This window comes from Prosopis cineraria, unplaced genomic scaffold (genome assembly GCF_029017545.1).
Source record: "Prosopis cineraria cultivar Desert tree isolate PC_DT_omini unplaced genomic scaffold, ASM2901754v1 PC15, whole genome shotgun sequence".
Taxonomy (NCBI): Eukaryota; Viridiplantae; Streptophyta; class Magnoliopsida; order Fabales; family Fabaceae; genus Prosopis; species Prosopis cineraria.
Window position 1 is genome coordinate 3,191,180 of NW_026555346.1, and position 27,660 is coordinate 3,218,839.

The window sequence follows — 27,660 nt, forward strand, 5'->3', positions numbered from 1 at the left end:
GAGACTCAACCTACTAGACGCGAACCCTCGGGGCTTTGCTCATACATTTATCAATCAATTTATATAATATTTACTATCGGAACCCCACCCTACTATACCCCCATCAGGCGTTGTTTAGCTTTGGGGTTGTTTGTGGGAGAAGTAGGTTGCAGGGAATAGGAATCCGAATCCGAATCCGATTCTCTTCATCTGCCGCGTCGTTTGGATTGATTGGGGTCGATCCATAATTAATGGAAAATGCATGCTGACTCATTGTTAAATCTTTGAATATTAGTTTGGCATGTTAAAGCATCCATCAATTACTCTATTATAAATTCTGAATGCTCTGTTTATTTATTTTAATAATAAGTGGATTCCTTGATTAAGCTTAACCTTAAATTATGGAGCTAATTAAGTAACGAAAGACGAAAAACAAAAGGAGAAAGAGCGTCACTGGTTAAGATGAAAGACAGAAGCAGAGACACGCAAAAGCTAGCAATATGAGCACGTTATTTCATATTAAAATTCCAGAAAGGTGTAGACGAAAGAGCAGTCAATGCCTTGGGAGAGATTTGTACGGCTACAAATCTTTCTTGACGTCTCTCTGGGTAGGAAAATTTATAAAGGTTAGTCTCAAAGAAGGTTCATGATCTTGGCGTTGGTGCTTGTGGTGGGACATTACTGTTCTTCCCCGGCCCCTTTGACTTCTCAGCAGGAACACTGACCTCAATCTTGTCAAAAATGCCTGATCCTGACCTCGTGTCGTCTTTTATTGGCAATTCGTGACCCTCCCCTTTCACTGTGTCGTCACTCGTGCTTTTAACGTCTTTGCTTTTTCCCCACACCACAGAATAAAGTCCGAACACGATGAGTATAGCTCCAATTATGCTGAAAAGCGTTAACACATATTTGAGAAACGAAGCAAATATGTAATACAAGGAATATCAAATTGATCAGGGTAAAGAAGAATTATGCACCTTCCCACGTGGACTTGCTCGGCTAGCACGAAAGAACCCAACGCTGCGGTGATAATCATAATTAGTGGGCTGAAAGAAGTTAAAAAGACTGGTCCACGTTCCCTGGTCACAACCCCTTGTACATAGTAAGCCATTCCAGAGCACACCACCCCCTAATTGCCACAGAATAATAGTCAGTTCATTATACTAGTTAAAACCATGCGCCGAGATGAAATCCATGCAGTGGCGAAGTTGAAAGGGAAGAGTTTGTGGTACTTACAGAATAAACACAAGCAAGAAGCCTAGAGTCCCAGCCTATGACCCATACGCTCAGGTCCCTTTCCATTATAAAGGTTGCGATGGAACCCTCCACAATTCCCGTCACGCAAATCCAAGCCGTGAGCGAGAGCTCTGCCGGGTATATCTTCAGAGTGAATGACTATAACCACAAAAGTAGAACGCGTTAATCGAAATCACTTCAAAAATAAATCAAAAAGAAAAAAACATGTTTGGGCGTGTAGATTATTAATTACCTGCAAAATGAAGAAGCCAGCCCAGCCGCAGCAACTTCCAATGAGGTAAACGGTGCCGACAACCCAGTGCTGGTCAGAGGGTTCGGTGGAAGCAGAATCGTGATGGCTTATACCACTTGACTTTATTATCTGAAAGGCCGCGCCTTTGTACAACGTCATCACCATGGCACCTGACACTGTGATTGCAGTTCCTATTATCTTGGCCCAGCTGGGTAATTTTCTCAGGTTCACGCTCTCTAACCTGGTTGACGTCATTCATTCACCAGAATAAGAATAAATCCTACCCAAAATACTATGAAGAGGAATCTGATTAGATATGCATGTCTATGTTTGTGTGGTTACATTGCGTCAAGCTTTAATATTTAATTGCTTTTTTAGTGAGGACGTTTTGTCAACTAGTGGCCCCATGGCGTGCAGTGTGTGGTGTGGCTTCCAAATTAATTGTTGGATTCTAAGAAGGAATGCAACTAGGCTTTTTCAACTGCGTAAGCGCATACGCTGCCAATTATGCGGCAATCATTGAGGCTTTTACCTGAAAACTAGTGCCATCAGAAAAGTAATAGCTGGGAGGACATTAACGATGGCAGATGCAAAAGTTGTTGAGGTGGCCTTCATCCCCATGTTGTACAGGTTCTGATCCAGCACCGGCCTGATCATTTTCATATTTACAATTAGACCCTATTAAACCTCTCTGGAAGATAACATGTAACTTTTGGTGCAATATGGAGGATAAAATCAACAGGTGCCGCATATATATTATGATCTACAAAAGTACATCTATACATTCCTACTATATATGGCTATCTAGCTAGATGCCAAGCTCGTTGTTTCATGAAATGAAAGTGAAATAAGCGAGCCCCTGCTATCTTTTCTAGCTTATCAATATACGTACTCTCTGCTTAGCTTATAGGCCAGAATGTTTGTTCACCAGATGGCAATTCCAGGGACATCGAATTGACCCTGTACTTTCCATACTATATATGCTACCAAGCACCAACATGCCTTGTTATTGATAACCTTTCCTTGAATGGATTTAAGTATTATCGGGGTAGATGCGAGGGGAATGAAACTTCAATTCATTTGTACCCTGAATAGCTCAGTAAGCATGGCGTATCCAGGGACCAATATATGAAGCACTATCGTGTAACTTCATTTTACAAAGATCGTGTATTGTGAAGAGTATTCTTTAATATTATATTATTGTGATGGTGGTCAAGACAGAGCAGTAACAATTTCCCTGAGAACCAAAGAAAAATTTAGCAGTGAAGCGTCTCACCGTCGTTTAGTTACAAACTTTGTTCAGAAACAAGCAAGAGAGAATTTATATGTCATCATTCTAGAGTGCTTCAAAAGAGATTGATGTGAAGAATTAATTCGACGGATGTAGTGCATGCTTGTATGCGCAAGTTTTACTTTCAAGATTATCGCAGGGCCCGTGAAGAGAGTGAGTGAAAAGCAAGGAACAAAATGTAGATATGATAAAGTCGCTAGTGCTCGCAAATAAGTTGATTTGATTAAAGGGTTTGAAAGGGAAACATACTCAAGGAAACCAAGCGCCAGCATCCTGAGGAAGATCGGGAGGGTCATCTTAGGCCTTATTTTTCTGCGAAGAAGATCAAAAAGTCACCCTCGTTATCGTGATGCACGCAGAAAGGCGGAAAAACAAGAAAGAAAAGCTGCTTTAATAGGTGCGCGCGCGCGCTCATACTAGCTAGTGGAGAAGAAGGGGAGACAGGGAGATGAAAGAAGACCTTTCAAGGACAAGAGCAAAAGGAGCAATGATAAGGAGGGCGACAACATGACGGTACACGGAGAGAACCCAGTGGCTCATGCCATGCTTGAAAGAAACCATGGTGATGATATACATTCCCGAGTACCCAAATTGAAGAGAGATGATAGCCAAGTATGGCTTCACCTTGCGCATCACCTCGCTCATCGCCATCTCCTAATCAGTTCTCGCTCTCTCGCTCTCTCTGTAAGTCACGAGCACCAACACTCGAGCTCTCCCACAGGAGGAGTTCTGGTTTATGACTTACGATGGAGTTTGTGGGTGACAAACTCGCAAGGCCGAATGTCCCTCTTATAGGCCCAAAAAAGCAAAAATACTGAACCCTGTTTTACACTACACCTCCACGATTGTCTAATTAAGCCACTTGCTCTCTCACCTCATTAGTTTCACCCCTGCAAATTCTCTTATATCCGTTCACAAATATATATATATATATATATATATAAAGCAAGAATAAATTTAAATTCTGTTTATTGACACTTCACTATTAGAATCCTATCGTAGTATCGTCCTGCTGAGGGCATGTTGTTGATAATTAATTGTATTTATACATGAAAATAAACTGAGATGTTTGTTGTTATTTTCCATTTTCTTGGAATAATGTGTGTCTCTTAATAATAATTGTGTGCTGTTCCCGTTCAATTTGTTTTATGAGAAGTGGGGGAGTGTTTGATTCATTGACCACCAAATGGGAAATGGGTTTAGTGCTCTGGATGGTGATGCAAGTAAAGAAAGGTGATGTTAGAGTTGGGAAAAAAAGCCTGGCTTAAAGGATCATATTTAGAGGTCCTGTTTAAATAAGGGCTCAGACTTTAAAAATAAATTTTTTTAAAGTAATCGGGCTTAGCCCTAATAAGCCTTGTAAAAAAAGGCTAGGTCCCTAACGACCCTTTAAGCTCTGTTATATTATTATTATTATTTTCTTTGATAAAACACGTGTTTGAAATCAATAATTTGCTCACCTAATCCTACACGCATTATATTATTATTAATTTTAATTTATTTTAAAATTAATTTAATACAATTTAATAAATATCAATGTATAGTATAAAATTTTTGATATTTTTTGTTTTTCTATAATTATTATGTTTATGTGTTTATAAAAAATGAACTATTTTTCAACCAACATTTAAATTTTATTACTAAACTTCTAAATATGTGTTGTTTAATTTTTAAAAAATTATAAAAATTTTAATTTTTTTTATTTTAAAATATTTTAATTAATTTATAATGTTTAATCTTATCTTAATTTTTTATTTTTTAAAAAAGGTTTGCGGGCCTGGCTCTAAGTCTTTCACATAAAGGTCGGACCTGAAAAATAAAGTTCAAAATGAAAAATCAAGCTTTACGACTTAAGTCTTTAAAGGTCAAGTTTGCCCGTATTTTTAACTTTAAATGATGTCTCATTGGGGTGTTAAATAAGAGTGGTTGCTCTGTGGACACCATTTGATAAAGAGGGATAAGTGAATCCGAGATGAATGATTACTCCTTAATTGAGGCCTTTCAATTCTTCCCTCCCTCTGGCCTTTTTAACTCCTCAATGGATGTGTACACCATGTACATGTACATATGTGTGTGTACACGTATGTATACGTATGTATATATAAAACATACTGCCATATTATAGAAAAGGAAAAAGGCAGTCTTAGAATGGGGCAAACTGATAAAGTCAACTAGTTGTGGGAGCTTTAGTTCTCTGTTGTGCGTGGTAACTCGAAATTTAAAAGATAACTAGCGAATCTAATTGGGTGGTAGGGATATATTTTCTCAATTAATTAGACAAAATTTGGGTTTAAGGTTCTTGGATGGAAATTTTATGTTAAAAAATCTACATACATCTGAATTTGACAATACATAAATATAGATTAACTGATAATACAAACAAATTAGACAATCACATCAAAATAAATTAATCGACAAAAAAGTATAGATAATATGGACATAGCTAGCGCATATTGTGTGTGTGTGTGTTTTTTTTTTTTTTTCAAGGTAACACACACATCTTATAATTAGTGTATCCCTTCATTAGCAAGGGAGGGTTTTTTTTTTTATATTATTTATAATTATCTTCTTATTAGAAGTAATTTAATTAAAATTTAAATTTTGATTTGTCATGCCTATCCTTTTTGCTCGATGCAATCCCTGTTGGCCAGTGAGAGAGGTGTTATTAGATTCATGATTATTTTTTTGGCCAATGATCCGTGATTAATTAATTCAATACGAACACGTTAATATACGGCGACAAATTTAGTGCGAGTGACGTGAGCAGTAACTTCGGAGATACACACGTCACGTTTGTGCTTATGGCCCTGGTTGAACATTTTAATTATTTAAACAATGGAAAAGCATATAGTACTATATAGAAAAATAATCCTAAAACATATTATAAGGCATTTGCTTCGCAAGAAAAAGCGTGTGAAAGTTTTTTTTTTTTTTAATCAATGGTCAGTTGTCATAATAGCAACTCTCAACATGGCTGGTATGTACGCCTTGACGCGTATGTCTCTCTTTCTTATAGGTGAGAGCTAGATTAAGGATAAAATTTTTTAAAAAATTATTTTTCTTTTGTTACACTATTTTGATTATAATTATCACGAATAATGCTATACCTGGATCTAATCAGTATAAGTTAAATTAGTGGCATGTCGGTGTGACTTTTAATTTTCCTTTTCCCCTATTAACTGACGCATTACTTCAAACGATATAATTTTTAATCTCTGATGATCACTTTTATGTATCTCTAAAAGAAGTATTCTCTTGTATCCAAAAAAAAAAAAAAAAAAACACACACACACACACACAAAAGTAATCTTGCAAACTAAGGGAAATTATTGAGTTTAATTTAAACAAAATCTTTCTTGTATATAAATTTCATTGAAGAAAAATACGTGTCAATAAAGGACTGAAATTATATAGGTATGGAAAGGGGAATGCTTTTCCTTGGGTCTTTCTTTCGATGAGCTGATCAATCATTTCAATTTCCTTTGTTTTACAAGTGCGTGGATCATCGAAACTTAAGCTAACTCACGAGGAGGAGGTCAAGTTGCTATCGTTAGTTTAACAATTTATAAAAGCAGAGCGAGAGTGAAAATCAAGGACACTAAAAGCAGTACTTTCGTCTCGTATTCTCAATCATGCATGCATTCAATTATTTCCGGGAATTAGTTATCCAGAAACTCAGACACGGCATTAAATTAGCACATATTGCTTTATGGGTGAGGTTTCTTTCACGTAAACTATCCTGACTTGTCGAGACACGTACATACAAAATAGACTTGTTTTTTTCATGCAGCTGAATAGATCAGGACAAAAATGTTTGAAAAGAAGCTCGACCCCTTTGATTTATGAGATTTCAAGAAGGAAAAAAACACCATTCGATATCCTTGAGTCTGGCGTCACGGTACTATAATGTCATGATATGTAGATATTAATATTTCGTATACTAAATCCAACGCAACGCATGTGAGATTTTTTCCACCCTCTTCAAGATACGAATTAAGTGAAGATCATTAGCCCGTCTCGCGCTGTCCTTGTATGAAAAGGTAACCATGAATTAAGGACAGCCCAATCAAGAATTGAAATAACGATTATGGACAACGACGCTACATGCAATAATAGCACAAGGAGGAGTGGGAATCACAGATTGTGCATGTACATACATATACAAATATAGCGTATGGATGAGGACGGGAAGGAGAATGGTGTATTTGATTAAGGAGGAATGAGGGAGGGAGCAAAGAAACGTGGGGGGAGGCAAGTTCCCAGAAATAAAGTTTGGTGCTTTTCGTGTTTGGATTCCATCGAGCAATTACCAGGTTGGTGGAATCCCACCCGTGTCTTTAACATATTGGAGAGAAGCACTTATATCTCCATTTCATAATTCTATATTCTCTATTAAGGATGTGGCCCAGATTTTATTCATTCTCTCATTCGTCATATATACTCATCTAATCTTGCAAGAATTCTTCAAAAACAAGGTACTCAAATATAATCTGCTGGGTTATTGCTTTAAGGGCTGCGTATTTTCCAAAGGGAATGGAACAAATGTATTCATATGTCAGCCCTGGAATTTATTCATTGTTTCGTGTGTGTGTGAGTATAAATATATATATATTCTTCCACCCAGCAAGGAATTCATACACGCGCGTACTGTTATCCAAGATGTGGCTCGTGAATCACATAGTCTCCAGTCCAATCACCCGTTGGCACTTTTGCAGAATTTGCCACCTTCCTTCTCAATATTCCCAATTCCTTCTTCATTAAACAACTTCTCTAATTTTATTTTTTCTGATGATTCTCCTGGATCCTAGTTATCAATTTAACTTAATTAGGGGACTTTCATTGTTCATTTAATCACGTAGATCTATTAATAATTAATTCTATTTCACTGCTACCAAAACAATACAGGTTATTCAAGGGAATAGCATCTCGATGCTCTCCTTCAATTATAATTATTCTGCTTCCTCCTATATGTTCCTAAAATATCTAGCTAGCCAGCTTCAACGGGGACAGTGTGGATATAACTTCAGTATGTGTTAAAAATCATTTAAATCCTCGTCACCGTATTCTGTATTGAAATTTAATCAATTATTTGACGGCACACGAGCGCCAGCTCCAACCAAATCACAATAATGTGGCTACCGTAAAGTGACGGTGACAGAATTAATCAAACAAAGCAGTAAATCTGGATATGTTGTCCAACTACATATATCCACAACACCACCGCTCATAATTGAAAATTATTCATTTAGTGGCCCCTTTTTTTGGATGGATTAATACATATTACAACAACGCTACCCTGACTGTTCACAGAGTAAAACCATCACGAAGCTGACTTTTACTGCACGATATATATACTTGAGCGCTTGATGGTAGGGATCTTATTATTTTCGCACATAATTTCACCTTGTTTTAAAATAGAATTGCGCAAATTAGCTTTAGATTATATACTTAAAAGTCGATCCAAATTCGAAGGAAATTATTTATTTATTTACGAAAATAGAAAGTTTTATAAATAATTTCTGCTAATAATGACTTTTTTAATTTCTTGGGGAAAAAATGATGACTTTAAAGTAAACACTTTTGCAAGACTTTAAGACCGCACGTTTGGATCAACTCGGCAACATGCAAGTGCGTGTGTCGGCTGTGCTATCCCATTATTCCCAAAGCCACTTTAATTTGCACTAGTTTATTCATTTTATTAGTAACAATTTAAAAAAAGCAAGCCACCAATCAACGGCAATTAACCACTTCCCCACACATCTAGGACTGCATTTATAAACTGGAGTGTTTGGTGAGAATGCTTCTAAGTCATATCTCTTATTATTTATTAACAATTAACATTTACCGCGGACGGGGGATTTGAAAAAATGGTGATCACAGAGCTTGCGCACAACTGGTCGTGATTAACGATGGCTCGTCTCACATTCTTGATGAATATCCACACTTACCATTTTATCCCTGCTTTGTGCTTTTCTTTGGGGAGGGAAGGCTGATGTTTTTCTATGACACTCCCGTTAATTCAAAGTGAGAAATTTAATTTCTGTGAGTGTTTGTTGGGATGGTAGCTGCAGATTTATGACGCCGATTATGATTAAGGGACACAGAGATATAGTGCAGGCATACGGACATGATTAATCTGGCTATTAATATGGATAACGAGAGAGATATAATAACATGTGGGTGGCGCTTGCCAATTAACTCGTCACCCTAACAAATAAGAAGAATAAAGCAAATACATCATGGGAAGATATATTGGAGGACACAGTATATATAACTATAATATTGGGAAGGGGTTGATCCCGAACAAGAATCAGACATGAATACTGATTAATGTTGAGTAGGCAGGGCACTTTATAACTTTCACTGTGGGGATATATAGGGCAACATGCATTCTTACCCGTTTAATTAATTCCGTCGTCAATATGGCCAAATTGGAGCATAATTAGCTGCGTCGGATGATTCTAAACAATCCTCTGTCTGCTTACAGATTCCCCTGTGCTGCCACTACCAAAATTCCTGTGACAGTATCCTCAAATTAGGTGGATAGTAAATTAATTACAGATTGTTTGCTAACAAGATTTTCACATTGGAGTGAGATTTGATCTTACAGGTCATGAACCAAATCTTCACTAATTAGACTAACCTTTGTTTAATTTGTTGCTGAGATGAGTAATTGAATCTAGAATACTATAGATAGGCTAAATAGGAATTGGATTGGCGTTTGGGAAACGAAAATGGATTGGCACGTTAATTAGTAATGGGTGGATCCAGCAGACCAGTCTCTGTCACATCGTCCCTCACTAATGGGCCAATAGGCTCTTCCCCTTCTTGGAGAACACTAATGCAAGAAACACCATCAACGGCCGCCTATAAATTATGCATTTCATACATTAGATACATAAGGAAGGATTAGACTATCCTCTTGGCGCAGCCAGATGATTGCAATCAAGCCTGAGTATAAAACTCAAGTCCTCATCAGGCTCGTGAAACACATGCAGACCCGGCGACGCGTTCAAAGCCAACTTGGCGAGATGATCTCAGCAGCTAGATTAATTAGCCTGGAGATCTGAGATAGGTCGAGATCCCATTCTTGTTGAATCAGCCCTCTCGCTTCCATGATAATAGTAGCATCCTCGTGAGTAGAGATGTCACCTTCCAGTAAAAGTCTAACGGCATCGGAGCAATCTGACTATATGCGGAACCACAATCCATGGTAATAGATGCAGCGACGTTTTTTTTTTTTTTTTAAACTGATTTGTGATCTTGCAAGTTTCTCATAATGCCCCACATCTTTTGTACCGTTGCGATTTTTTTTATTCCTTGTCCTTGTATTTTGACGCATATTCAGACCATTGAAGCATCTAATTATTAAGAACGTATTGATTCAACTTTAATGCTTTTGCACTTTTTTGACTAAAACAGCGATTGAGACTTTGAAAAAACGAGAGAAACTTGGCGGTGGGTGAACTTTGTTGCTACTGCAAGGACTGAGTTTATGCGATCAATCTCTTCTCAAGAATTATGTGCATTCAGTTCTGCCTGAGAATGTAAAGTATCAATATAAATATCTAGTTATATATCAAAAAGCCGGCCAAACCAAAAGATCACACCAAAACTATTTTTTGGTTTCAATTGCCACCCCCATATGTGTGCGTCCCCTCAAAAGCCTCATCAGCAGCGATGTTGTTCGCAAATAAACATGCACGGACGTTGATTCGCGTTGAAGTTTAAACCGAAAGAGCTAGCATTTGCTAATAACGTAATTTGATCATTCTTAGTTGAATCTGACTAGATTTTTAGTTTTTCAGTAAGTATTTTTCATTCAATTATACATATGTGCTTGTGAAATTTAAAATTAACCTAAACAGCTTGCATCAATACAACTTTTAACAAATCTGGGCCAGCGATGCTATTTGTGGATCTTGTACTGTCCACGTCACTACCCACGCGGTCGGCACTTTGTGCAAAAGAGGCCAACAAGAGTAAACTGAGAAAGGACGGGAGGCTATATTACAGGAAGCTACTCTTGCAGGACATTTTTTAAAAAATAATTTTTGTTCTAAAATGTAAAATATTTTATAATAATTAAATCATTCTTTTTAATTTTATCATTTTATTAGCTTTAAAGTATTTAATTAATGTAATTGTATTATTATTTAAAATTAAAAGTAAAAATAAAAGTATATTTCATTTTTTTATGAGATTAAAAAAATTAACTTTCTTTAAAGCGCCTTAAGAAATGGAAGGAGCATGTTACAAGTATTGACACGTAAGTCCCATATATGCAGAAGTAACGAGCTTGTAACAAACTCGATCCCATGAAAAGTTCACAGAGCTCGGGCAATCAACAAATAAAATTTTTGCGTGCATACGAGGTTTTTTATTAAACGTTGACAATGAGAATAATCTAGTTTGACTGGATCGAGGGGCACATCGTACGTGACACAATACTGCAGAAAAATCGATACTTGACCACATTAGTTCGACCTTCACTACTTTAAAATAAAAATTAGAATAATAAAAATGCTCTCTTGATATTTTTTTAACAGATTAAAATATTGATATCTGAATTTAAACAATAAAAATATAAATTATTAATTAATGGGTATAAATTGAAACCTTCCTCTATTATTCCTTTTAAAAAAATAATAACCACGCATATATAACTTGGTAAAGAAAATTCGAAAATCATGCCTGTTACATAAAGTATAAATTATTTTTATTTTCGTGTTTTAAATTATGGTGCTTAAAATTGAATACCGCTCTTCCACATGTTATCAAATATCATGGTTATATCTATAACCTGTCATTATCACATTAATGACACATATATTTAAGAACCTTAATTAGTCAAAACTAATAATAATTTTAAAAGCGACTTTTTAATAAAAAAAACCAGAAAAACTGTCTATAAATAAAGAAAGGGAAAACATATAGGCGAACTTTTATAATTTGTTTCAATTTTTAATTAGCCCCTTGTAATTTTATTTGTTAAAATTATATCCTTATACTCCTGCATGTTAAGGCGTTAGCCCTTGAACCAATACAATAACACCGTAGGAAAAAAGTTGATCTGGCTAACAGAGATAGAAATGGGTCCTAACTTCGCTCACCGCCTTGTCTACCGATCTCCAGCTCCTCCACGATCTCTGTATCGTCAAAGTTGATCTTCCCCATCTCGACCACACCAATCGTGAAGCCACATCGTGGCGGCGCATTGCAGGAGGCAAAGGGCAAGAGTTATCGGACTCCGACGTCGAAGGAGAACAAAGTTCCCAAGGCTCTGACGTCCTGGCGGTCCGGCCACGAAGAAGGTGAAACGTGCCGTTTCCTGCAAAAGGAAGCTTCTGGAGGAGTTTCAGTTGTTTGAGAATAAGGATGAGATCATGGGTTCTTGCTATCGAATTTTTCAAAGAGGAGTTGCCGGTGTGCATGATAGCATGAACCTTCTCACCAGAAAAGAGCCCCATTGACGTGGCTGTTACTGCAAGAGTTTAACGAGGCCATGTGTACACCATTTCATCATCATCATTATCGTCTTCTTCAGTTCCTCTCATCTTTCCTCTCAATTTCACCCGTTCGATTCATCTCACTGCTTAAGTTGAGACCTGCTCAACATTACCCTTGGTTAAAGATTAAAATCATATACATAGTGGAACTGTTTAATAATGATAGTAATAATAGATAAAACAAATTAATGTGAGGTAAGATGATTCATCGTTCTAAGATTCTTTTCTTCTCAACTCTTTTATGGGGTAAATTTCAACTTTATCTTCGGTGGAATTCAAAAATTTCATAATCAACGGTTGAGGGATCTTTGTTAGGATGTAATATTATAGAAGAACTATGAACCACTTAAGCAAATGATTCATACACAATGGCTAACAATAAATTCCATTTAAAAAAGTAAATCATATTTTTATTTTGATAACAACTCATTCGTATTTATCATTGTTTGTAAATAATTTACTTGAGATATTTTTAATTTTCACTTTCCCTAACATCATCATGAGCATGTAAAGGAGAGAGAAATACAGTAGCAGGTTAAAGCCGAAGAGAAAGAACGGTCTGAATGTAACTCTTTTTGTTTTTGTTTTTTTTGTTGGGCCAAGAATGTAACTCATTTTCAATTTTTATGATACACCAACAGAAAGCCAAAGAACAAAGAGTAAGAGATGGAAAGAAACCACAAAACCAGAAAGCATAGATGAATGTGCCAAAATCAGAGACGCAGAGAAGAGGCCACGAAGCGCAGCATAGACAAGGAGCCCAGATACCGACGAAATGTCCTGGATGATGACTTGGCAATCCCAAAAGCGAATATATTGCAAAACTTAATAAATTGAAGATGCGTGGAAAAATTAATCCACTTAAGCGTGATTAAGACCCATTTCTATACCCCGTAAGCCACGTCACATCTTTTTGACAGCGTTAATGGTCCAAGGGTTACTCCTCTAATCCTTATAGAATAAAGAAAACAGATTAATTTTAATCATATTTATAAAACATTTTACTATTTTTTATATTCATTTTTACATTTATACTCTTATTAAATATTAAAAAATTATTAAAAATATTTTTTTGTTTTTAGTAGAGGGTAAGGTCCAAATTTATTAAATTTTAAGATAAAGTTAATGACCTTTAAATATTTTTTAATTTTAATAAAATATATTAAAAGTAATTTATAAATAAAATTGGAGGGGATAAACGCTAGACATGTGAAAGTATAAGGGCTCACTTTTAACAAATAAAATTATAAGAGCCATTGAAGTGAATTATAAGAATTCATAAATATATTGTTCTATTAAAAAAAATTACCTCTGAAACAGAAGGGACCGGAAATTCAATGCCACCAAAATCAAAAGGGGTCACGGCAGTCATAAAATTGATTAACGTGAAATTGACGGTTCCTTCACTCGAATGGGCAGTCAATGCGAAGCTAAGTTGTGCGATTACGTTACGTCATGATCATTTTGACTGATGTCTTGTCCCTCGTCTCAGCATCGTTTATTAATGGATTTATTTTTAAGGCCCACCCAACACTATATTACTTATAAATTATTTTTTAAAGAGTAATAAATATTTTTAGCGAATCATTAATTTTTTTCTTTTTTTAAGATAGCATATGCGTGAGATCATGCATAATGGTATATAAAACTTTAATTATATCCTTTTATATTAATTTATTTTTGAATTTTCTTTTAAGAATGCTAGTCATCCTATTTTTTTTTTTAGAATATTGCTCTGAAATTGTGTTAAAATAAAATTTAATAAATATTATTAAAAAATTAAGTATTTTAATATTTAATAATTGTAAATATTATTATTTAAAACATTACATCCACTAAATTTAATATTTTTTATATTTTACAACTTTGTATTAAAAAAAAGGGAAACCTTCAAATTAACCGAGGGATTTTTTTTTTCTTATCTCTCTATCTTTCTCTTGTTAAGTAACTTTTGATAGCACATTAATGAAATAAATAATATCTTTTAATAAATATTTTTATTGTCATATTGTTTGTCCTACTTTATCATGTTTTTAGTTTTACTCTTAACACTACAACGTGTAAAGAGTATTAAATTTGAATAGTACAATATTTTGAAAGAAGATCTTTAGTTGACCAAAAATTACAGAAAATGACTTAAAAATTTAAAAAACTTAAGTAATATAAAAAATATAAGTAAGTTTTAATTCACACAAAAGGCATAATAATTTGGACACTTTTTGGAGAGAAGATTGAAGATCATAGATCAATATATAAAAAAAAAAAAATTATCTATAAATTTATAAAATACTTGTTTGAGTTGTTAATATTTAAAAAATAATTTATAAATTTTAATAAATATTTATAAATAATATTATTTAAATTATTAAATATAAAAATATTTAATATTTTAAAAATATCTATTAAATTTTATTTTAATAAAAATTTAAGGTATTCAATGCTTTAAGAAAAAAACTTTAAGGTACCAACGCTTTTATAAAAAGAGTATAGGGCAAATTAACACTAAAAGATATAGTCAAAGTCTTATCTATCATTATGTGTGGGGGCACATGTCATGTGCGTAGAAAATGACAAAGTTAGTGGTCTTGTAACAAAAGGATGTTTTTAGACCTCAAAAAAATACTTTAGACGAAAAATTACCCCACTTAAAAGTATAGGTTGTTGTCGCTCCCGATCAAAAATTCCTCAATAAGGAAAATTGAATAAAAATATAAATATTTTGGAGTCGCCACCAAAATTTTATAAGTAATTTTGAAAACTTTTTTTACATATGGTTTACGTATAAAAAAAAGGATAAGGGAGTCGATTATATGCAGAGAAAGTGTTAAGCACCCCACAGCATCCATTCATGTGAATGGTTATCTTAAGTTAACTATATAAATTTAAATGATCTTGAAAATATATTAATTATTCCTAATAAAAATTAAGATAAAAAGGTTAGAAAATTAAAAGGAAAAATTTTGTTTATTTATAAGTTGAACTTAACCTATGATGAAACTTTAGGGCCTATATACCCTTTTGAGGGATTAACGCTTGCGTAATTTGGGGGTAAAAATACTTGTTTCTTGGTTGGAAATTTTTTAAGAAAAAAATTAATTATTAATTTTTTATAAAATAATTTTTAGTTTTGGTTTGTAGTTTTTATTTAAGAAGATATTTTATTTCTTTATTTATGACAAAAATTTGAGAGATAATCTTGAGAAAATATTTTGATAAGATTTATGAAAATTTCATGTATCCAAATCAATCTTTCAAATAAAATTTATTTTGTCTTATTTATTTTAGGAAAACCTTCTATTTTAATTGAGGATAAAATAATTTAAAATGTACTCACAATAAGTTATTTGATTTATAAATTTGTGAGAATTTTAAAAGTCTCACACAATTGATGATTTTAAAATTATGTATATGCAATAATTTATTGCTATGTATAGGATAATAAATTAATCAGTTAATTTATAAGCTTGCATCGACTTTGAAAATCTCACGCAATCAAAAATATAAAATGCCTTGCAGATGTACATGTTGATAATTTATCCCCATATATGCTAAATTAATTAACTTAAAAAATTTATGAAGATTTTAAAAGTCTCTCACAATAAATAAATTAGGTAAAATCTTGATGAATACCTTTCAAATGATGTTGAGCTTATTCACTAAGTCATCTATCATAACTTTAAAAAATTTCTTCTTATTCAACACCTTGAGGTCCAACGATGAAGCAATATAATCAAGGAAACAAATGATGCAAGAGGAAAATAAGAATTGATTCTGGCGTCTTATCCAACATCTTCAGACTTTAAGAATGATGCAAGCAAGAACTAAGGAATTGATTCTCACAATGCTACGCGTGAAACAAGTGACCAATGAAGGAATACATTCTAGATCAATGATGGAATACATTTTAATTCATACTTAAGATGAGAAAATGTAAACTTATCTTTATGAATGTCAATCTGTTTTAATATTCATTGTCCTCTTTCTAACTATCTCCTTGAGTCTCTATCTGTGCTTTCCTTTATATAAACCTCTACACCTAGAGTTTTGCTGATATCTCAATCCTATCATGATCACTGTTAATATTTTATATATTCTTATATTATTATTATTATTATTAGTAGTAGTAGTAGTAGTAGTAGTTAGAAATTGGATATTAATTGTTATCTTTTCTATTATCATATCCTAATTATTATATTGTTTTGAAATATTCAAATCTTAATATTTAATATTAGGTTATCTTGAAATCTTCAAAAGATTGGATTATATTATCTTAAAATTTTCAAATTATATTATATTATATTCTGATTATTTCAATTATTATATTGTGATCTAGCTTGAATATATTTTTTTATTATCTTTTACCCAACTTTTTATTATATTTTCTCATATAATATTTTTTTATTCTTATTATTTTCATTTTTCTATTTTACCATAAACATTATCATATTTATTTATCAGGACTCGAATAAAATATGGTATTCACAATTGCCCAACACTACTAAAAAATAAATATAAGAATAAAATTAAACCTTAACATTTTGTTAATTGGAGCAGGATATATTGAGCACAATAACTCGTAATTGACAAGGAAAATTTTGACATGTGACGTGAATATTTATAAATTAAAATATAATTTTAATTTTTTTAATTTATATTAAGTTTTAATTTGATTTCTTAATTTTATAACGTGTTATATTTTTTGTCCACTAATTTTAGCGCTGTTAGTTTCAAATCATTTTTTCTTGTGATAGTCATTGTTATTTTTTTAAAATTAAATTTAATTAGTTAACATCTGAAAATATTTTATCAATGTCTAAACGTTTAGTGTAAAAAATGTTTGTGATAAAACTAACAGTGTTAAATTAGACTATTAAAAAATATGTTTTATAAAATTTAAAAAAAAAATAAAAATTTATGTAAAGTTACGAGCACACTTTATCCTATATATATATAGGTTAAAATTACAAATAATAAAATATAGAAAACGAATAATCCATGTCATTATGTCAGCTTGAGGTCAGGCAAAAGGGTCAAGATTTATCCATTGGGAAAGCTAAAGTCCAAACATGACACGCAATTTTTTTTTTTTTTCGCCAAAGATATGCAACATTTTGACAGAACCAAACCATGACGTGCTACAAAATTATGACGCGATTACAGCTTGTAATTTTACACAGAAAAAGAAAAAACGGAAAAACTTAGTTTCAACTACACGTAGGTGTAAAAATAATGACGATTCTTGGCTTTCTATTGTCGTCGTGGAGATATGTAATTCTCCGTGAGGCAGGGACTTCAACTATTTCCTGCTTTGCTGATGAATGGCCTTTTCAGTAGTATTCTTGGCAACATCAATTGAGGTAACGGGCAGCTCTTGCGTGGATTCCGTTACTGTTACAGATAGTGACGTCATGTCTGAATCGTCCCGGCCTTTACCCCACACCACGCAGTACAGACCCACCGCGATAATGATCCCTCCAATTATACTGTCATCAACGTAACACGCCAATAATAGAAGCATCGTAGCGTGAGTCAGTAAAATGCTTTGGTCATCCGTTTAAAACACAAACAAAAAGCAAAAGAGTGGACCGAGGTCGAAAGAATAGAAAAGACCTGCCAAGATGGAGCTGTTCGGACAGAAGGAAGGAGCCCAGAGCAGCAACGATGACCATGCAAAGGGGATTAAAGGCCGTCACGAACACTGGGCCTTTGGTCTGCAACACCAGTCCCTGCACGTAATACGCTATTCCCGATCCAGCTATTCCCTGTATATATACATCATTTCATGTATGTTTATAATAATCATCATCATCATCATCCGGCCATCATTAATTAATTATTGAATAAGAAATATATGCATGAGTAATGACCGCGTAGAGAGGCGAAAAGAGCCTGTAGTCCCAACCCAGAGACCAAGCGCCGGTGGAGTGATGCTCCCAGATGAGAGCCACCGTTCCACTCTGCAAGCTACCCACCAAGCATATCAGGCACGCCAGTGACAGTTCCGCTGGGTATTTCTTTACCGTTATAGACTGCACACGTACAATTTCGCTCATCATCAAACATCAGTTTAATTTGCAGAATTGGATTGATATACAGCAGATTGGATATATCATGAACCTGCAAGATGAAGAAACAAGACCAAGCGGCACAGCCGAGAAGTATGAAAAGTGTGCCGATGACCCAGTGTTTGTGAGGGGAATCATGGCCTCCCTCTACATGGCGCTCGCTCGCATTGTTTGCAGAGTGAAATAGGGCCATTATGGGACCTTTGTACAGCGCCATGAGCAGAGCCCCTCCGAACGTCACCATCGTTCCCACCACCTTCGCTATGCCCCCTGCCTCCTTCATCCTCACACGCTCCAACCTGACCTCGTTCGTCGCATTCACAATTTCTTGTTATCAAAATCCTTATTCATTTCTCCTGGAGGTTCGCTTATATATAAACATATATACTGTCATTGCGAGACCGTTAAGTCACGTGGTTTTGCATGTGCAAGCCATTTGACAACTTTCAAGTTTCAAACTCAATTTATAACTAGAGATTTTTTAATTACCTAAATATGATTGCTAGTACAAAGGTCATGGAGGGCACAGTATTTAGAATAGCAGAAGTAAATGTAGCGGAGGTGTACTGCATCCCCAAGAAAGTGAAACCTTGGTCTACCACCGGCCTGAAAATTACACACATGTACTTAAAATGATGTATGATATAATAACAACCTTTTAACTGCCTTTGATGACTGCTTATTTGTTTATCTTCATCTAAAAGATTAAATTATCATAAGATATATATATATATATATATAAAGGAGCGGGATGCCCCGGCCCGGTCTTGTGTGTGATAACAATCAGTTTATAAATATTCATCATATAATTAATTATACGATATAATAGCATTATTACAGGTTCTTATTTAAGTGGTATGGATATTAGATTGAGGGGAATAGGTTAAGACTGTTATTACTCCAGAAAGCCGAGAAGCATGATCTGTAAAAATACAGAGATGGTCATCTTGGGCCTCACTTTCCTGCAAAAATAGATCCAGAAGAAAGCATTAATCAGTAACACGGTAACATGAACAATTAATAGGAAAAGTGAAAAGAGGAGGCACATGACACATGCATGGGAGGGTTTTGTAAAACGAGGGGAAATTAAGAAAGAAATACCTATCGAGAAAGAAGGCGAAAGGAGCGAGGGAAAGAGCAGCGAAGGCATTGCGATAGGCACTGAACACAAAACGATTGACGCCGTGCTTCACACTGGTCATCCCGAACAGCACAGTTCCTGCTATTCCAAACTGCAATGCCACCATCATCACATAAGGCTTTCCCTTGTTCACCAAACTGCTCATCCCGCACGTTTCTCCCATCACTCGCTCTCCAAGTATTGCTCCTTCCTTGATTTTGTTCACAACACTCTGAGATGATCCCGAGTGTGTTGCAACGACTTCCTTTTATATACAAACACCCAGAGAGCGATGGTCGACACAGCCAACCCACTTGGCATAGTGCATCTGGATAAGCATATCCGACTCGACTTAGCTTGCTTATTAAAATAACTGCTTTTAGATTTATTCTCCTCTAATTAACTTCGCTCTCGTTCTTTCAAAATAAATCAAAATAAAGTTAAAAATTCCAGAGATTCTTTGATTAGTTTCTTGGCATGTTGCCAATATCGACGTATATGCGTTTAATTTGTTAGTGGAGTACCAGCTTCCTCTACGTTGAGTCAGAGCACACTTGGGAGCATGGCACCATGTTTTCCCATCAAATCCTGTTATCACATCAACACAAATATGGTGGGCTCTCCGGGGCCATCAATTTGGCTAAACTTGTTTCTATAATATTATTCATCATTCTGTGAATCTTTCTCTTTTCCAATCACAAACACTTGCTCTGCGTATTAATGACGTACGTACATATGTAGATGTGGTGGCTAGTAGACAGGCTCAATGAATATTTTAATTTGATAACTGTATTTAACTTAGATACTAAGTGCTTGTAATATTTGAATCATTGAAATTCAAACTAATAATTTAAATAAATTTACTAATTCATTAATCTCAAGTGAAATATAAATTTAAAATTATTGATTTATATTTCAACAGTTCAGATACATACGCTCAGTGCAAGTGCGTGATAATTACTTGGCTATTGATAAACTGCATGAAAATTAATACTGTATATTCGCATTGACATGTAGAACAAAATAGCTAGATGCTGAGGCCGAGAAGGGAAATTATGAAAGGGCCTTCAAAATTGTGAGCGTCATGTAAGCAATCTCTAGTTTCGTTTGTTATTGAAAGGAGAGATCTTCGTGCGCCAGGTATGTTGCGAAGTGGGTGTGCTTCGACTTTTTCTAATCTCATCCTCTTCGAAGCTTTATTCATCATTTATCATTCAAAAGTTAAGATAGAGTGCACGTTTTTGATTGGATGGTGTTGGGGTTAAGTGAAACTTCGTTTTCGTTGAACAACAGGAGAATGGCGAGAATCGAAATTATTGTAATCCCCAATAATAGGATGGTCGTGCTTATGAAATTGGAATATCTCAGTGTCGCTTTTTTCTTTTTTTTTGGTTTACAGTATCTCAGTGCTACCATGTCTTCATCTGAATGGCTCCAAAACTTATTTTCTATTAAAAAAAAGAGAAATCTGTAGCTAAAAAATTTTTAAATATGAATTCCAGTGTGCGGAATAATTCAAGTGCCCCAAATTTAAATAATCACGTCCCATTTTCAGGGCCTTTTTTAAGATTAAAAAATGAATTATTTTTAAATAGTTTAAATATTTATAAAAAGAGATTATTTTGTAGAGATTTTATGAAAAAAATATTATTTTATGTTTAGTTATGCTCAAAAATAATAAAAAATATCTTTTTAATATTTGAATTATTTTCAAAATTTTAAAGAAATATAGTTAAAATTCATAAAATAGATTTTTTTTCAAAAATAAATGAATTTTTTATAAAAATAAGCTGTAACAAAATGGACCCTTAAAGCCTCTCCTTTTTAACTTCTCTGTCATTTTCGAACTCAGCACTTGCGGCTAAAATCAAAGGTTTTACTGTTCTAGGATACAAGTCCAGAGAAAACTTGACCGAAAACTAAGGACGATGCTCTGACGATGATTAACATTGCATTTTCCCTTTCGAGGGTTTGGCGTTTCCCATCCGCTGGGCACATCACGCTCTTTATACAGATTCCTTCGATTCGATGACACAGCATATTTTGGGAAGTCAAAAAATTAGCGTTCAATTGTTTGATTTCTTTGTGCCAAAAAAATAATTTGTTGGGTTTCGTTGTAATATTTTTACCATTAAATTTAATACACACACATGATTTAAATCAAAATCTATTGAAAATTCACCTTAATTTTTATTATTGAATTTAAATGATCATTTTAAATTTTATTTAATTCATTTATACGCTGAATAAAATTTAATTTTTTGATATTTTCTGATATAAAATCGTTGATTTCATGAAAAATAATTCATATTTTTTTAAAAGCAACGACTGACGAGTTTCATAATTAGGAAAATAGCAACCAATGATCTTTATATAAAGTTTATATCAATAAGATCAATTATTATTAAAACTTAAATGAATATTTGTTAATTTGAATTAATATTTTATTAACAAGTATTCATTTAAATTTTAACAATAACTAATTCTAAATTAATAAAGAATTCGAGTTTTGATAACTTATTCTTAATTGATATAAATATTATGTACAGATTCTTGATTATTATTTTTTATTCATAATTACTAATGAAGGATATCATGTTAGTTTTTGCCTTTTAGTCCTTTAGCCTAATCACAATTGTCATGATTTTTCACAATAAATATAAATTCTTATGAGTTACTTCTCTGATTCTATTTATAGGGTCAAGGGAGAGAAAAAATTTGATCTTATTTATAGAGTATTTATCAATTTTTAATATTTTTCTTTATATTTTTGCTCTTATTAAATATTTTATATAAAAATATCAGCAATGAAATTTAAAAATATTTATTAAAAATAAAATTAATTATAATAAAATATGTTAAAATTAATTTATAAATAAAATAAAATATAAGCTATAAATTTTTCAATCCGTAAATTTTTTTTAAAAAAAATAGAGGTGATGAAAGATTGCACCCGCACACCGAGGAGAGTGCGTGTATCCATTCACCAACGATGACAAACCTTTGTAGGGAATAAAAATAAAAAATTATTGAGTCCAACGGCTTCAGATTTCATCACCTCATGGTCCAAAAGAAAAGAAGGGTCTTCAATCTTCATATTTGCCATTTGGTTGCTTCTCATTCAGCATGCATAATCAAAATCTAGGGTCCTGGAAGCACACCGTTTGCTCCTTAATCATTCGTTTTTTTTTTTTTTTTTGCTCAATGCTTTGTAATTTGAGGAAATCAATTCGAAAGGTCCAGATTTAAGTGTTTTCGCATAATGGTCACCGAGCAATACTGTTAACCCAACATGCGCACGGAGCTGTGGCTAATAGTTTGTTGTCCCCTGTAAATGAAATCTAGCGGCTTGACTTGTTTCCAATTCTGGTTTACACAAGGCAAAATCGCGTCTTCTCGACGTCGTTCTATTGAATGGGCTAGCCAAATTATCAATTGCCCTAATGAAAGCTATAAATGGTAAGCTTGCGTTGGCAAATAGAAAGAAGCTCCCTAAGTCAATTCAAACGTCCAAGACCCATTTTGGCATCAATCATAGAGCAAAGACGTGCAGGACAGAACTAATCGGTGGCCGATTGTGCAAAAGAGGAAAAAGAGAGAGAGGGAAAAAAGAAGGTTCAATTCCAAAAATAATGAAAGGAAAGAAAACCCCGGGGGGGGGGGGGCGCCAACGAGGAAGATGCACGTAAGTTGTCTGGGCACCACTACAGCGACCTGCTCTTCAGTCATCATATGCCAAAAAAAGTAAGATAGCAAAGTATTCAAGATATCTGGTCTAGGGAAATACGATCACGGGATTCCTCTAGACTCATTAAAGTATTTTGATTTAAACGTAGATTAATCATTCTTTTCCCGTGTAGGTGACATGAGAAATCTCTAATCTCTGCAATACTGAATGGGACATTGAGTGTTTCTTCCACTAACAAATTGCCATCGTTTTCGTGCATGCATGCTCATATTATCCGGTATCCTTGATCGCTACTAATCACTCAATAATTTAGGGTTCGTCCATATCCATTGGGTTCTAATTCAGGGATAAATTGCGACGTCACTCTAAAGTGCCCAAGTGCCTGAGAAATTAAATAAACATACAGCATAGTGATAGAAATATTATATGCTGGGTGGAATTCCGCATCATGTTCTTCTAAAGCAGATGCCTCATGTACTTGCAGTAATATTGCCTGCTAGACTAGTGCATTTAATAAAATAAGCATGAAAGCAGTAATAGTAATTGTCTTGTCTTCGTACAAAAGGTAGACTAAATTAGGTGTGACAGCAGAATCAAGTCAACGAGGTGAGAACAATTCAATCACATCCAAATAGGTCGTGTTTCAATTAATGGAGTTAGAAAATACTTGAATGAGTTTATTACACGGAACATGAGCACGAGAAGTCTAAAAGATATGATTCAGGAAAAGCGGCATTGACTAGATAGTTAAAATGATATGAAACAATCATCTCTAGCTGCTTCCCGAGTCTTGTATAAAAGGTCCCTTTTATTCTCATCTTCTATTGTCTGAAAGCGGCGGCTATCTTCTTTTGGAGGAGTTCCACTCCGAGACGAGGAGACAATCGCGGTAGAATTTCCTGAAAACGAGACAATCTTGACCATCACATGAAGATTCAGATAGGCGAACGGTGTGAATTAGTGATATTTAATAATGCTAATGCTACTTCCTGGACCCAGGAAGCCCAATATTAACACATCCCACCCAGCGGTGTGCCTGAAATGGCCCAAGTTCAGCCTTACCGAACCGTTTATGTTACAAAGCCCACTTCAACAGTTCATCATTTCAGTGTAGGAAAGGAGAGTAAGGATATCTCCCAAACTATCTGAATGAAGCTTCTACAAGGGCTCTATTGACATCCTCGTGGAGTTTTCTAACACGACATAGCAGAAGGGAAAACATTGATTGGATTGCCATGGAATGAGAGTTATCTTTCTTGCCATATGATGTCAGACTCAAAAACAACTTTACAACTAAAATCAAAGTGTCATTCATAGGCAACTGCAATGAGTGCGTCTGATTGGATCTCCGTGAGGCTAATTTGGCAATTTCATGTCACTTTTCTCCATTAGAACTCCTAACCTAATAATATCGGTCGAACGTTCAAGTCATAATCACTTCCTACGCAAGAAACCCAAAAATTCTCAGTTTTCCAGAGTCCTAATCCATTAAATAACTCATCAAATTAAAGTCTTAAAACCTTAATATCAGGACGAAAGAAACCTGTATGATCAACTACAGCAGCCAGACGCTTTAAACTTCTGCTCTATTCAACCCCTACTCAATCTAAACTTATTTCACCCAGCCAATGCTCCTCCATCAATAGAGATTTTAAAAGACTATTGACATGCCAAAACATAATTGAAAGAACCCAAATTTTATTAGTGTATATAAACTGAACGTGAATGGAAATAAGGCTTATTTTTCTGTAAGGACTGACTTCGTTTACATATAGAAGCAAAACGTTCAGTAATTATGCAATCATAAATAACATGCAAACACCAGAAGAGAGTTGGAGGAAAGATAGCGTGGTACCAAAGGGTGAACAAAACCAACTACAAAAAGTAGGAAGAATACAGATTCAAATGGGTGGCAAGGGGCTAATCTTGAATGAAATTTTACAGTTGAGTCAGGTAGTTTGGGACTTTGCAATACCGCAGATCATGACAATTGTCCCTGTTTTCAATATATCTTCATGAGCATGGCAAGAATAATTAATCCATTTATAACATTTTAATCATCACTGAAAATCGTTGTTTCGTTACTGATTGCTATTTGCTGCTCTGCCTACAAGAAGGAAATGAGGTGCCAGGCAATATTTAAATCTAGGGCCGTCAATTTTTTTTTTTTTAAAGATGGGGTGAAATGAGGAATTTTAGATGGAAAGTAGGCTTTGGTAGAAACAAAGTTGTGTCTTTACTTTGGCTCATCAAAAAGACTCTTGTGGATTACGGCTTCAGGAATAATTGAAAGTTCCTGTGTGTTATGTAATTGTAATAAATAAGAAAATAATTAAGATTTATTTCGGGCTTAAATAGATTTAGAAATGACTTAAGATTTAAATAGGATTTAGATAGGATTTGATACTTAAACATATTATTATTACTATTATTATATTGGTAGGTTTTGGATAGATTAGGATACACATTCATATGATAATAATGCCTATAAATAGGAGGTAACAGAGTACCTAATTTCAGACTTTGATTTCCAATGAGAATTACACATTCGGATTTGTTCTCTTCATTTCTCTGTCTCATTTCTCTATTTCCCCCCTCTCTCTTTCCAATCTAAATTCTATAACACTCTGGCCTTCTGCTGAAGCCGGCTCTTGTCAATCAGAAGAATCTTCTTTCTCGATGCTCCTCTGAAGATAGAGATCCTAATATACAAACTACACGGAGAGATATTATGTGAATTAAGTGCTGAATTTTTGGACTTTTCTTATGGTGTCCTACCGATACAAATCACGGTGGGTTAGCTAAGAGTTATTTTATTTTGCCAGCTAATTATGAGTTATTATATAATCATATCAATCATCTAGCTTATAACAACATTCCTGATAAAAGTGAAGTTGACACACACACGACGCGCACAAAACTGGAGAAATAACTTGTGGATTGTGGTATATACTGTATCATGAGACCTTGTCACAGTAAATTATAAGCCCTGATAAACTAGGCATTGCCTGGTTCACAAGTCATAGGTCTTCACCGCTGAAAATTCGATATGAATGTGCAAAATGAGCACCTGCAGATACCTTATCATAACTCTGAAGTCACTGCTTCCCAACCACAATGAACCCCCCCTGCCTTTCCCTACTCAATTGTCATATTGTCAAGCAATAAGCGCTATAGAGTTTCTTGCAGGTCAAGTCAGTGTATAGGCTGCTGTAAATGTTTGAAGCTCTCAAGCTCCACCATAAAGGTCAAAATTTGTTCTATGATAGAGGTAGCATGTGACTCCTGGCTTTGGGTAAACTAACCAACACACACACACACACACACACGAAAATAGCAGTTAAAGAGACCGAGGCACGAGCTAAAGAAAAGCCAATTAACCAAGATGGCGGTCCCGAAAAACCAAGCATGGTATTTGGAACTGACCTCTGTGCCATCGGTGTGTAATTTGGTCAACACGGGTATCTCATATTGGTAAGCTCTTTCCCATTCCGGATTGCTAGTTATATCCCTTATCTGAGAAAAATAAACATGAGGAACCTGATATTCAAACATACAACGAAAAAGAAGGGGGGGAATACCTGCAAATCTACATCATGAAGTGAATCAGGACCAGAGAGCAAGAAAACAGCTTGAAGTTTGCCTTTGAGACCATCGCATAAGCAGCAACCGGGCTTCGAGTAAAGGACGAGCCTTCGAGAAGGTGCGGAAGGCGAAGATGGAGATGAGAATGAAGAAACAGCGAGGGGCTTGAAGACCCAACGACCGCTTGGTCTGTTTACCAGGAATACGGAGGAGGGCCTTGCTAACGCAGCCGCCGCAGCTGCGGTTGCAAATGCCATTGGGGCTGGCCGGATGCAAGAATAGGGTACCAACAGTTGATATTGCTTGGAAATAAGTGTTCAGTGCGCACGCCCTGTGTGCTCGGTGTAGATTGGCTGCCCAATGATGCCGTCGATGTCTCCTTCTGTCAGTCCCTCGCTACAGGGGATTGCTTTCCTGTGGATGTTTCTTCGTCGGGATTTTTCTTTTCCGCATTTGCGGAGAAAACGTTGCTATAGTTTAATTGAAAAAAAAAAAAATTGTTATAGGATACACTACACAATGAAATGAAAGGCAACGATCGTTAATACAAAATATACAATGAAGGGTGACGGAGTAAAATAAAACAAAACATGTTTATTAAAAAAACAAATGATTTTATTTAATTAGAATTTAAGAATAATTATAAAATTAAGATATTTAAATCAGATGTAATTATATTTTTCAGTTTTACAATGAAAAGAGTGAAAGAGTAAGGGACGGTGAGAAGGAGGAGTATAATTTTATAATAATATTATTTATATCATATCATTTTATCCTTAAAAAAATAGGTTTACGACAATAATAGATGGCTTGGATGACTACTCAAGCCATTTCACTCTTTTTAAAAAAAAAAATTCAAGCAATAATATAAAGCTTCTAGTCATTCTATTTTTTTTAAAAAAAAAATCCCAAATATTACCTAAGGGAAAAAATG

General features: G+C 34.5%; 3 protein-coding genes and 1 long non-coding RNA gene across 4 annotated transcripts; 1 reads left to right on the plus strand and 3 right to left on the minus strand.

Annotated features, from left to right (window-relative positions):
* Positions 1-472: 472 nt before the first annotated feature.
* On the minus strand, positions 473-3,529 carry LOC129294296 (WAT1-related protein At4g08300-like). Its single transcript, XM_054932541.1, has 7 exons — positions 3,220-3,529; positions 3,009-3,071; positions 2,001-2,117; positions 1,469-1,709; positions 1,216-1,374; positions 957-1,108; positions 473-867 (listed from the first exon to the last, which is right to left on the minus strand). The coding sequence occupies exons 1-7, from the start codon at positions 3,408-3,410 to the stop codon at positions 624-626; spliced, it is 1,167 nt and encodes a 388-aa protein (XP_054788516.1). The 5' UTR covers positions 3,411-3,529; the 3' UTR covers positions 473-623.
* A 13,756-nt stretch (positions 3,530-17,285) lies between these two features.
* Positions 17,286-19,699, minus strand: LOC129294297 (WAT1-related protein At4g08290-like). The gene is made up of 7 exons (XM_054932542.1): positions 19,435-19,699; positions 19,233-19,295; positions 18,823-18,939; positions 18,386-18,632; positions 18,136-18,297; positions 17,879-18,030; positions 17,286-17,751 (listed from the first exon to the last, which is right to left on the minus strand). Exons 1-7 carry the CDS (start codon positions 19,635-19,637, stop codon positions 17,565-17,567), a joined length of 1,131 nt encoding a protein of 376 aa, XP_054788517.1. The 5' UTR covers positions 19,638-19,699; the 3' UTR covers positions 17,286-17,564.
* Positions 19,700-22,955: 3,256 nt separating this feature from the next.
* On the plus strand, positions 22,956-23,349 carry LOC129294301 (uncharacterized). The gene is made up of 2 exons (XR_008589346.1): positions 22,956-23,197; positions 23,314-23,349. It is a non-coding gene; the product is annotated as an uncharacterized LOC129294301 (long non-coding RNA).
* Positions 23,350-23,748: 399 nt separating this feature from the next.
* On the minus strand, positions 23,749-27,246 carry LOC129294300 (uncharacterized). The gene is made up of 3 exons (XM_054932546.1): positions 26,723-27,246; positions 26,568-26,657; positions 23,749-24,040 (listed from the first exon to the last, which is right to left on the minus strand). Exons 1-3 carry the CDS (start codon positions 26,981-26,983, stop codon positions 23,963-23,965), a joined length of 429 nt encoding a protein of 142 aa, XP_054788521.1. The 5' UTR covers positions 26,984-27,246; the 3' UTR covers positions 23,749-23,962.
* Between the last annotated feature and the right edge of the window lie 414 nt (positions 27,247-27,660).

What these genes read in the sequence shown, in the direction of transcription:
- LOC129294296 (XM_054932541.1), bottom strand. Translation starts at nt 3,410, where the DNA reads ATGGCGATGAGCGAGGTGATGCGCAAGGTGAAGCCATACTTGGCTATC. An exon ending in TTCTTGCTTGTGTTTATTCT is followed by an intron (nt 1,109 to 1,215) that starts GTAAGTACCACA and finishes TGTGGCAATTAG; the next exon opens with GGGGTGGTGTGCTCTGGAAT. An exon ending in GAGCAAGTCCACGTGGGAAG is followed by an intron (nt 868 to 956) that starts GTGCATAATTCT and finishes AACGCTTTTCAG; the next exon opens with CATAATTGGAGCTATACTCA.
- LOC129294297 (XM_054932542.1), bottom strand. Translation starts at nt 19,637, where the DNA reads ATGGGAGAAACGTGCGGGATGAGCAGTTTGGTGAACAAGGGAAAGCCT. An exon ending in GTACTAGCAATCATATTTAG is followed by an intron (nt 18,633 to 18,822) that starts GTAATTAAAAAA and finishes GAACGAGGTCAG; the next exon opens with GTTGGAGCGTGTGAGGATGA. An exon ending in CTTGTTTCTTCATCTTGCAG is followed by an intron (nt 18,298 to 18,385) that starts GTTCATGATATA and finishes GTACGTGTGCAG; the next exon opens with TCTATAACGGTAAAGAAATA.
- LOC129294300 (XM_054932546.1), bottom strand. Translation starts at nt 26,983, where the DNA reads ATGGCATTTGCAACCGCAGCTGCGGCGGCTGCGTTAGCAAGGCCCTCC. An exon ending in TTCATGATGTAGATTTGCAG is followed by an intron (nt 26,658 to 26,722) that starts GTATTCCCCCCC and finishes TATTTTTCTCAG; the next exon opens with ATAAGGGATATAACTAGCAA. An exon ending in TACACACCGATGGCACAGAG is followed by an intron (nt 24,041 to 26,567) that starts GTCAGTTCCAAA and finishes TCTCGTTTTCAG; the next exon opens with GAAATTCTACCGCGATTGTC.